The sequence below is a fragment of the Balaenoptera musculus genome, chromosome 7 (genome assembly GCF_009873245.2).
Source record: "Balaenoptera musculus isolate JJ_BM4_2016_0621 chromosome 7, mBalMus1.pri.v3, whole genome shotgun sequence".
In the NCBI taxonomy this organism is placed as follows: domain Eukaryota; kingdom Metazoa; phylum Chordata; class Mammalia; order Artiodactyla; family Balaenopteridae; genus Balaenoptera; species Balaenoptera musculus.
In genome coordinates, this window is record NC_045791.1 from 59,436,279 (window position 1) to 59,448,560 (window position 12,282).

The 12,282-nt window shown below is 38.5% G+C and overlaps 1 protein-coding gene across 3 annotated transcripts in view; it reads right to left on the minus strand.

Annotated features, from left to right (window-relative positions):
- Positions 1-12,282, minus strand: part of TTN (titin) — a 287,707-nt gene that overhangs the window by 226,796 nt on the left and 48,629 nt on the right. For all 3 annotated transcript variants that reach the window (XM_036857396.1, XM_036857398.1, XM_036857397.1), the window contains exons 43-44: positions 6,326-6,514; positions 1,012-1,056 (exon numbers count right to left, since the gene is read on the minus strand). In XM_036857396.1, coding sequence (XP_036713291.1) covers positions 1,012-1,056; positions 6,326-6,514 — 234 coding nt within the window. The remainder of the gene's footprint in view (positions 1-1,011; positions 1,057-6,325; positions 6,515-12,282) is intronic.

Sequence of the window (12,282 nt, forward strand, 5' to 3'; positions counted from 1 at the left end):
AATGAAATAAAGTGCATGCTACAGATTCTCACAAATCCATAAAAAATTTCACTCACCATATTTGTTCGAATAAACGCAACACCATGCTCTGTTTAAAACATTCTGACACGAAAATCGTTCGTTGTCTGGTCTTTTCTTCAAACTGCTGAAATTTCTTCTTGAACAAGCAAAAATGCATTTCAAAATAACATGTTCCTGTGCATATTTGTTTTGAGAGCAGGAAGACTGTTCTTTTGATGGCTAAGAGGAAAATCTTACCTGACTTGCAGAGAGTGGAATAAACGCCCTTTCTGATCCTTTTGATTATAGATTAAATTATTGTATTTTTGGAGAAATAACTATCTAAGATATATATACGAGAACTATAACCATAAATGATTAGCTAAAATAAAATAAAATAAAATGAGAAGGCGTTTATTCGAACTAATACAGCCATAAAGTCACGATGTTATGCAAAGAAAAACAGGCAATAAGGATCACATAAGGCAGCTATCTGCAAGCCAGTGTAAGAGACATATCAATGTTAAAATGATGTATGTGCATGAAGTATAAACCAGAATGGGAATGTAACATTTTCACACACCCTAAATAAAAACGCATCTCAATGATAATTCATTCATGATGTTGCATTCTGAGAATGACAGCTAGGTTATTGTCTATTGTTCAATTTAATTCACTGTGATTTTGTAAACAAACTTCTACTTCATGATTTCATGCATTAAGATGACAACCTTTTCTAATATACGTTTTTGAAAATGGCTGCAAACATGAAGTTGATTATGGCTGATAAATTATAAATATAAGATTTTAAATTACCATAAAACAAATTACTGTGAAATGCATATAACTATCAGCATACTAAACCAGGCATGCAACACAGTAATATATACTGTAAGAGATATATTTGTACATCTATGTCATTTTTCTCAATACTACTAACAGAAGGCAGCTCAAGGATTCTATTAATCCTTCAGAATTTCCACTTAAATCTCACATTCAATATAACCATACCTTTCATCTCCATCTCAACCTGCTCATGCAACACTGATTCAGGAGCTAGAATGCAAAAACAAGAGATTTTCATGATTAATTCCATGTACTTTCTGCCTCAATTCATGATTCATACAATTACAATTTTCTCTTTACTATAATAGAAAACTACATCCCCCAAATGCACCCCCCAAAATCCATGCCAAACAAATCAATGAGCTGATAAAGTACATGACAATGATGAAAGATTTTAAAATATTTTTATTTTAGGTTCTCTATGAAATTTCCACTTTTAGTCCCACAATACCCCATGCCTTTCACATGCACTGAGAAAAGCAATACACAAACAAAAGGAATATTTCTTTTTTAATGTCTTGTTGACTGAATACTTGCTAGGAGATGAAATCACATTTAGAAGGAACATGCATTTTCTAACTTGCCACTTTTAACTGAGGGCTATTCTCAGCTTTCCCTGCAGAATTAAGAGTTTTCTGCTAGTAAATACTCCTTTGATTTGAACCACCTTTAAAACTTCACGCAAAGTCCAATTATATGTTAAAGAGCAGAACAAAGAGTCTTCAACTCAAAATTACTTTTATTACATAAGGAAAAGTCACAGCCTTTAGACACAATCGTTTCTGGGGTGGCTTCTGGGAAAGCAGGTGCTCAGGTAACACTCTCATTCTCCCATCTGCATGACACAAGTCAGTGTGCTTGCCGCCCTGGCTTCTCAGTTCCTTGTGGTCTTTGGCATGAAGTTATTGACAAACTTGATGTTTTCTTTGACGATGCTCTCTTTACTTCATGGGTTGTTTTAATTTGGGACTCTTTGAGTGTTTTAATACTTTTAGTGTCTGAACCAAGGGTAATTTTGGTAAGTGCTCTGGTTTGCTATTCTTTTGCTAGGTAAGAATAAAGTTTGGAAAAGGAATAAATTAGTTGTGTTTGTAAGAGTAAAACACACATGGAATTTAGAGAAGATGGAATGTCATTAGGATGAGAGGGAAAGCAGCACGTTAGCCCCCAAACTAGGATATATCTATGCTTACTATGCACATAAGAACTCTACTCAAACAGACTTATGGGGGTTCACATTCCTACCTGATTTTCATGGATAACTAGCCTATGTAAAATTATTAGGCCAAAATCAAAGAGGAACAGATAAAGACTGGCCTATATTAGATAATTAGATAACTGTGCCTCATCCTTCACTCTTCAAACGCTGAAAAGTGGCTTCTCTTTTAACTTTCTTAAGTAAGGCAGCCTGGACTTCCCAAGGGAAAAAAATATGCTCATGTGCCAAGAACAATTTAATAATATAATTGTTGGAATTGAGTGAACTGGAAATCCTGAGGCAAAAATGTCCAGCTCAAATCCACTCTGGGAACATGATGATGAAGCACTGCCCTAGGGCACTAGGTTCTTTAGGAAGCGAGTTGAAAGACCTACATTTCTCCCACCTCCACAACACACCAGCGCCCAGTGATCTTGCTGCGGAAACCATCACAGTTGTCACCTACGTGACTTGTAGACAACGCCTTCAGATAGATAGTTTCTTGTGTGATTACTGTGCTAGCCAGCAGCTATGGTGAAACTGAGGGTCAACTTTCTGGATGGTGGAATTTTCTACCTAATTTGCATAATTAGACCTCAGTCCTTGAGCTATTCCTTTCTTAGGCTCTGAAAATTAATCAGAAATAGCTATAGACCAAAATGTCAGATTAAGAAAAAAAAAAATCCTCCTTTTGGTGAGTGAGGATTGCAGATCCATTAAGTGAATTAATGAATCTGTCTCAAAATTCAGTGCAGAGATGGCCGTGCACACAGCACTGTATTGCCCCCATTCATCTCTGACGCCTTAACAATAATATGGGTGGATCAGGGAAGAGCTAGAGACCGCAGCTCTCCACAGACCCCTGGAGATGCCTAAACTTCTTCCACCAGCTTCCCTCCATGGGATTCAGTGAAGGTCCTTTGCTGCAGACACACAGCACAGGCTTCTAGTACCTGAAGAATACTTTTCTCATTTTATTAGCATCCAAAAAGAAAGTCCATGGAGGGAAGGAAGAAGTTATCCTTTGCCCAGACAAATATATTTGTGCCCCTTCTAGACACAGTGGTGAATCAAGCACAATAACAACAAAAATCTTGCTGTGAGATAATTCTACAATTCTGGGAGGATCTGAGGCTATAAAGCAGCAGCATTTATTGAGAAATATCTAAAGACTACTAATTTTGGTACAGAAAGTGCCAGGCACAATAATAAATACTCAATAAACATTTGATGAACTCTAACATCTGAACCTTCTTTGGTACACTTCCTAGGTGGCACATTTGGTAAATATTAGAAAAAAGAGCACATATGAAACAAACCTTAACTTCCTGAACTCAGATTTGAAAGTTAAACTTCCTTGAATCTAGACTGGAAAGTTACATGTTCTTAAGTTTGGCCAATGACTTGGCTGACTTTCATAAGTCATTTATGAATAGAGTGCTAATTTAAGGGTATTCTGTTTAATATATTCATTGATTCAATCTGCATGATGGAAAAGCTGCATAAAGCGATGAGGATGAAATGAAGCAAGTCAGAGCTAAAAATCAAATAACCACCTTCTACTCTTAGTACTGCTGATGTGGTCTTCTCTCCGTACTCATTGTGTACAACGCAGCTGTACAATCCTTGGTCTACCAGCTGAACATTACATATGGTAAGTAACTGAGTATTGCCATTTTGTGACTGCTTCACTCTCTTAGATTCCTCTATCTTTACACCTTCATGAGTCCAGGTTATGTCAACAGAAGGTTCTTCTAAAACACAGAGGAATTGAGCCATGTCGTCGCACTTTACAGAGAGGTCCTGAAGATGCAGGAGAATCCTTGGTGCTTCATCCATTGGCTCTTCAGCACATTTCTCAGATAACTCAGTGCTTTCTGCAATTTGTGAAAGGGATGCAGTATGGTGCAACTCTACATCTCGAATGGATGCAGCTGTGTGGGTGGAACTTTGAGATACACCTTCAAAAACCTGAAATTCACATTCATATGATGATCCTTGAAATGACTTAATTTCGCTTTGGGATATTTTGCTCTCCTGCTTTGTGAAACAGGAATCTGCCACTGCCTGGAACTTGGTGGACTCTCTTACATTTTTCCCAGAACTTTGCCTAGCTAGGGTTTGCACTGTATGATCAAGTGACAAGAAAAAGAAAAGAATATTAAAAGATCTAAGCTTTGTCACCTGGCTAGGTTAGTAACATAAAATGGCATGGAAGATGAAGATGAAAGACGTCACTGTTACTTGGAAGCAGCATTCCAGATGCAGTGTGCTCCAGGATGTCAGGATCACACAAAAGAAAATTCATTCCCAGTGATCCAGTGATGGATGGATGATGAAGTCTCATGCGGATGCCATACAGTATCTGCTTCCTTCTTTTTGTTGTCATTGCAGCTATCCAGAATGACATAGCCGCTCCCTCTGTTTTTCTGACTCTATTCGCGATATCATTTGTCCTCCCTCCACCATATACTTTATCAAAAATATGTAGCAAATAAACCATTAATGATGCAATGATGAGATGTTGTTTAGAAAAGAAAAATGTCAAGCAAAGTTGATGCCTTACCAAATAATAACTAGTGTAATGCTCAGAACACATACTTCAGTGAGATTTAAAGTACACTGGTTAAATTATAATTGAGGACTTAGGGGCACCTGGGTGTTACTTTGTTAATAAATTATGGACCGACCACAATATGCACCAAGACACACAGCAGAGACTCTCATTAGTAACAGTGGGAGTAGGAGGGATGCAGCAGATCAAAGTCTTTGAAGCAAGCCAGGCTTTCTTTACCTTTTGGAGTCACTGTGAGTATAGCTGCGCAAATGGCTTCCCCAGCACTATTGGCTGCTTTGCAAGAGTACTGCCCGGCATGCTCTGAGTAAGCATCAACTATAAGCATTAAAGCCATGCCTGTGGACTCCTCAAAATGGAAAACTACATCTTTTGTTGGTAGAATTGGTTGCTGGTTATGCAACCACTGGATTTCTGGCTTGGGAATGCCAGAAACCCTGGCATGGAATCTGACTGTCTCCCCGCTGTGCACCCTGAGGCTTGATAGAGGCTGGATGAAGATGGGCTTTTGGCCAAGGGGCTCCTTCTTAAATGAAACTGATGAAGAGACATGCCATTGAGAGTCTGATGTAACTTCTTCAAGTTTGCTAAATCCTGAAAAGAAGCATGCCAACCTTTAATGTCTTACCCTGCACTGAAACCAGAACTTACTGGGAGTTGTCTACAGATCTGTTGTAAATTTCAATGGTGAACTAGAATCCAGACCAATCCTGATGCCTTGTCAATGTATGTCACTACATACGCACATTGATTCAAAGTCACACAAGTTCCCTTCCATTTTCCAGACAAACATGCTGAGATATAACTAGTCTAAGGAACTTCACTACATTGTGCATGAAGGCAGTCGTGGAGTATGCAATTCAGTTTAGGTATTCTTGTCTTCTGTTGTTACTTTTTTCCCTCTGGTTGTCAAACCAGCTTTTCTTTTTTGTAAACCACACTACATTGATTATTAAGAAAACCTCTGGTTATTATAATAAGTGTTTAAAATCAAGGAAAAAAGCAAAAGTTGCCCTAACTCTTTATGTATTTGTATATGCTTAATATTACAGAGACTAATTTAGCTCAGAAAAAACAGCCTGATTATATAAAAATACTATCTCATTTTGAATCAAAGTGCCCCCCACCCCGATACTGAGGAAGTGTTTCTGATTGCAGCTGAAGAGCTCCAAGTAACAGAAATGTTAAACCATCTTACAGTGGAGCCCCTCAACCCTCAGGTATTCTCTGAATGACGGTAAACACATCCAGCTGGTGTACAGACCTGAAATCACCCACTGTAGCTTCTGTGAAATCAGAATTGTGTCAGTACAATGGTGGGATGGTAACACTCTTAGATTTAAAAACATTTTTTTTAGAATTTGCATCCTAGCCAGACGAGAAAACAAATCTATCTAATTCTTTAGCATATTTCTCCCCGTTCTGATACATGCTGATCAGGAAGCATGAAAGCTGATGATGAGAGCAACACATTACAAAATTCTATGGAGACAAAGCAGGGCAAAATAAAAAATGATGGTTTGTGATTCATAATGAGAAGGGGTAACTGAAAAGCGAGAACATCGCACATAACACGGTAACAATTAGTCACATTAAGAGAATGGTAGGACCAACGATGATTTACGTGAAATCCTTAGTGATTTGTTACTGACATTGTGAGATTAGATCTATATTTAAATGTGGTTCTTAAAGTTGTTTTACTGTACCTTCCAGTCTCAAAGTGGCTGTGCTTGATACTTGACCTACAGCATTACTAGCAACAAAAGTATAAATTCCTTCATCTTCTGGAAAAGCTTCAGCAATTTCCAGTTGGTAAGTGTCTTCAAATTGAGTCATTTTAAAGAACCGAGATGGCTTGATTTTCTTGTCTTTGCTGTACCAAGACACTTTTAGATCTGTAATGTGAAAGGAAAAGGATCTTTAAATCACTGGAACAAGTGGATATTTTTATTTACCTGCAAACACAATATTGACTATATTAGTGACTAATTTTATATTTATCTAAATAACATTATACGTTTCTTTTGGGCATGCCACATCTGATCTTATGTAATTTCTTTTCATTTTTAAGAAGGAAACATGATTCTAGAAAAATCCAGCTTATAGATGGGTTATAATGTTTGAAATTTTACAATTTTAGTTATATTCTTTTTAACCATTTGCATGTCATGCTATGGAAGCAAAGAGGAGGTTTTGACATTTCAGTCAAATGAGAAAAAGACTGTCCTGAGAAACAGTCATCATAAAGGGTTTGATCTGAGATTGTGGTTACCTACTGAGACAGGAAGTGAGGAAAATCTGCACTCTGGTTAGGCAGAAAGACCCATCAAAAACAGAGCTGAGAAGATGAACATTCCATAAAGTCTAAAAGAGACACCCATAAAGGATAAGAAAAAAATCTCTCTTATTTTGTTACCAGTAGGCAAGCATTGGAAGGTCTCAGCACAAGAGAAAATTTTTAAAATGGAAAGAGTCATGGAATTTGGGCATCCTAGATATATTTGGCTTTTTTCAAAGTAGGAGTAATAATAAATAATAATAAAACTAGCGAGTAGGAACCAAGATGGCGGAGTAGAAGGACGTGCTCTCACTCCCTCTTGTGAGAACACCAGAATCACAACTAGCTGCTGGACAATCATTGACAGGAAGACACTGGAACTCACCAAAAAAGATACCCCACATCCAAAGACAAAGGAGAAGCCACAATGAGATGGTAGGAGGGGCGCAATCACAGTAAAATCAAATCCCGTAACTGCTGGGTGGGTGACTCACAGACTGGAGAACACTTATACCACAGAAGTCCACACACTGGAGTGAAGGTTCTGAGCTCCAGATCAGCATTCCCAACCTGGGGGTCCGGCAATGGGAGGAGGAATTCCTAGAGAATCAGACTTTGAAGGCTAGGGGGATTTGATTGCAGGACTTCAAGAGGACTGGGGGAAACAGAGACTCCACTCTTGGAGGCACACAAAAAGTAGTGTGTGCATCAGGACCTAGGAGAAGGAGCAGTGACCCCAGGGGAGACTGAACCAGACCTACCTGCTAGTGTTGGAGGGTCTCCTGCAGAGGTGGGGGGTGGCTATGGGTCACTGTGGGGACAAGGACACGGGCAGCAGAAGTTCTGGGAAGTACTCCTTGGTGTGGGCCCTCCCAGGGTCTGTCATTAGCCCCACCAAAGAGCCCAGGTAGGCTCCAGTGTTGGGTTGCCTCAGGCTAAACAACCAACAGGGAGGGAACCCAGCCCCACCCATCAGCAGTCAAGCGGATTAAAGTTTTACTGAGCTCTGCCCACCAGAGCAACAGTCAGCTCTACCCACCACCAGTCCCTCCCATCAGGAAACTTGCACAAGCCTCTTAGATAGCCTCATCCAGCAGAGGGCAGACAGCAGAAGCAAGAAGAACTACAATCCTGCAGCCTGTGGAACAAAAACCACATTCACAGAAAGATAGACAAGATAAAAAGGCAGAGGGCTATGTACCAGATGAAGGAACAAGATAAAACTCCAGAAAAACAACTAAATGAAGTGGAGATCGGCAACCTTCCAGAAAAAGAATTCAGAATAATGATAGTGAAGATGATCCAGGACCTCGGAAAAAGAATGGAGGCAAAGATCGAGAAGATGCAAGAAATGTTTAACAAAGACCTAGAAGAATTAAAGAACAAACAAACAGAGATGAACAATACAATAACTGAAATGAAAACTACACTAGAAGGAATCAGTAGCAGAATAACTGAGGCAGAAGAACGGATAACTGACCTGGAAGACAGAATGGTGGAATTCACTGCTGTGGAACAGACTAAAGAAAAAAGAATGAAAAGAAATGAAGACAGCCTAAGAGACCTCTGGGACAACATTAAATGCGACAACATTCGCATTATAGGGGTCCCAGAAGGAGAAGAGAGAGAGAAAGGACCAGAGAAGATATTTGAAGAGATTATAGTTGAGAACTTCCCTAACATGGGAAAGGAAAGAGCCACCCAAGTCCAGGAAGCGCAGAGAGTCCCATACAGGATAAACCCAAGGAGAAACACGCCGAGACACATAGTAATCAAACTGGCAAAAATTAAAGACAAAGAAAAATTATTAAAAGCAGCAAGGGAAAAACGACAAATAACATACAGGGGAACTCCCATAAGGTTAACAGCTGATTTCTCAGCACAAACTCTACAAGCCAGAAGGGAGTGGCATGATATACTTAAAGTGATGAAAGGGAAGAACCTACAACCAAGATTACTCTACCCGGCAAGGATCTCATTCAGATTTGATGGAGAAATCAAAAGCTTTACAGACAAGCAAAAGCTAAGAGAATTCAGCACCACCAAACCAGCTCTACAACAAATGCTAAAGGAACTTCTCTAAGTGGGAAACACAAGAGAAGAAAAGGACCTACAAAAACAAACCCAAAACAGTTAAGACAATGGTCATAGGAAAATACATATCGATAATTACCTTAAACGTGAATGGATTAAATGCTCCAACCAAAAGACACAGGTTTGCTGAATGGATACAAAAACAAGACCCATATATATGCTGTCTACAGGAGACCCACTTCAGACCTAGGGGCACATACAGACTGAAAGTGGGGGATGAAAGAAGATATTCCATGCAAATGGAAATCAAAAGAAAGCTGGAGTGGCAATCCTCATATCAGATAAAATAGACTTTAAAATAAAGAATGTTACAAGAGACAAGGAAGGACACTACATAATGATCAAGGGATCAATCAAAGAAGATATAACAATTATAAATATATATGTACCCAACATAAGAGCACTTCAATACATAAGGCAACTGCTAACAGCTATAAAAGAGGAAATCGACAGTAACACAATAATAGTGGGGCACTATTACTTTACAATAATAGTGGGGCACCTCACTTACACCAATGGACAGATCATCCAGACAGAGAATTAATAAGGAAACACAAGCTTTAAATGACACAATAGACCACACAGATTTAATTGATATTTATAGGATATTCCATCCAAAAACAGCAGATCACACTTTCTTCTCAAGTGCACACAGAACATTCTTCAGGATAGATCACATCTTGGGTCACAAATCAAGACTCAGTAAATTTAAGAAAATTGAAATCATATCAAGCATCTTTTCTGACCACAACGCTATGAGATTAGAAATGAATTAGAGGGAAAAAAACGTAAAAAAACACAAACACATGGAGGTTAAACAATATGTTACTAAATAACCAAGAGATCACTGAAGAAATCAAAGAGGAAATCAAAAAATACCTAGAGACAAAGGACAATGAAAACAAGACAATCAAAAACCTATGGGATGCAGCAAAAGCAGTTCTAAGAGGGCAGTTTATACCTATACAAGCCTACCTCAAGAAACAAGAAAAATCTCAAATAAACAATCTAAACTTACACCTAAAGGAACTAGAGAAAGAAGAACAAACACAACCCAAAGTTAGCAGAAGGAAAGAAATCATAGAGATCAGAGCAGAAATAAATGAAATAGAAACAAAGAAAACAATAGCAAAGATCAATAAAACTAAAAGCTGGTTCTTTGAGAAGATAAAGAAAATTGATAAACCATTAGCCAGACTCATCAAGAAAGAAAGGGAGAGGACTCAAATCCATAAAATCAGAAATGAAAAAGGAGAAGTTACAACAGACACCGCAGAAATACAAAGCATCCTAAGAGACTACTACAAGCAACTCTATGCCAATAAAATAGACAACCTGGAAGAAATGGACAAATTCTTACAAAGTTATAACCTCCCAAGACTGAACCAGGTAAAATAGAAAATATGAACAGACCAATCACAAGTAATGAAATTGAAACTGTGATTAAAAATTTTCCAACAAACAGAAGTCTAGGATCAGATGGCTTCACAGGTGAATTCTATCAAACATTTAGAGAAGAGTTAACAGCCATCCTTCTCAAACTCTTCCAAAAATTGCAGAGGAAGGAACACTCCCAAACTCATTCTATGAGGCCACCATCACCCTGATACCAAAATCAGACAAAGACACTACAAAAAAAGAAAATTACAGACCAATATCACTGATGAATATAGATGCAAAGATCCTCAACAAAATACTAGCAAACAGAATCCAACAACACATTAAAAGGATCATACACCACGATCAAGTGGGATTTATCCCAGGGATGCAAGAATTCTTCAATATATGCAAATCAATCAATGTGATATACCATATTAACAAATTGAAGAATAAAAACCATATGATCATCTCAATAGATGCAGAAAAAGCTTTTGACAAAATTCAACACCCCTATATGATAAAAACTTTCCAGAAAGTGGGCATAGAGGGAACCTACCTCAACATAATAAAGGCCATATACAACAAACCCACAGCAAACATCATTCTCAACAGTGAAAAACTGAAAGCATTTCCTCTAAGATCAGGAACGAGTCAAGGATGTCCACTCTCACCACTATTATTCAACATAGTTTTGGAAGTTCTAGCCACGGCAATCAGAGAAGAAAAAGAAATAAAAGGAATACAAATTGGAAAAGAAGAAGTAAAACTGTCACTGTTTGCAGATGACATGATACTATACATAGAGAATCCTAAAGATGCCACCAGAAAACTACTAGAGCTAATCAATGAATTTGGTAAAGTTGCAGGATATAAAATTAATGCACAGAAATCTCTTGCATTCCTATACACTAATGATGAAAAATCTGAAAGAGAAATTATGGAAACACTTCCATTTACCATTGCAACAAAAAGAATAAAATACCTAGGAATAAACCTACCTAGGGAGACAAAAGACCTGTATGCAGAAAACTATAAGACACTGATGAAAGAAATTAAAGATGATACAAACAGATGGAGAGATATACCATGTTCGTGGATTGGAAGAATCAATATTGTGAAAATGACTATACTACCCAAAGCAATCTACAGATTCAATACAATCCCTATCAAATTACCAATAGCATTTTTTACGGAACTAGAACAAATCATCTTAAAATTTGTATGGAGACACAAAAGACCCCAAATAGCCAAAGCAGCGTTGAGGGAAAAAAACGGAGCTGGAGGAATCAGACTCCCTGACTTCAGACTATACTACAAAGCTACAGTAATCAAGACAATATGGTAGGGCTTCCTTGGTGGCACAGTGGTTGAGAATCTGCCTGCCAACGCAGGGGACACAGGTTCGAGCCCTGGTCTGGGAAGATCCCACATGCCGCGGAGCAACTAAGCCCGTGAGCCACAACTACTGAGCCTGCGCGTCTGGAGCTTGTGCTCTGCAATAAGAGAGGCCGCGACAGTGAGAGGCCCGCGCACCGCGACGAAGAGTGGCCCCCGCTTGCCGCAACTAGAGAAAGCCCTCACACAGAAACGAAGACCCAACACAGCTAAATATAATAAGTAAATAAATAAATTTATTAAAAAAAAAAAAAAGACAATATGGGTACTGGCACAAAAACAGAAACATAGATCAATGGAACAAGATAGAAAGCCCAGTGATAAACCCACGCACCTATGGTCAACTAATCTATGACAAAGGAGGCAAAGATATACAATGGAGAAAAGACAGTCTCTTCAATAAGTGGTGCTGGGAAAACTGGACAGCTACATGTAAAAGAATGAAATTAGAATACTCCCTAACACCATACACAAAAATAAACTGAAAATGGATTTGAGACCTAAATGTAAGACCGG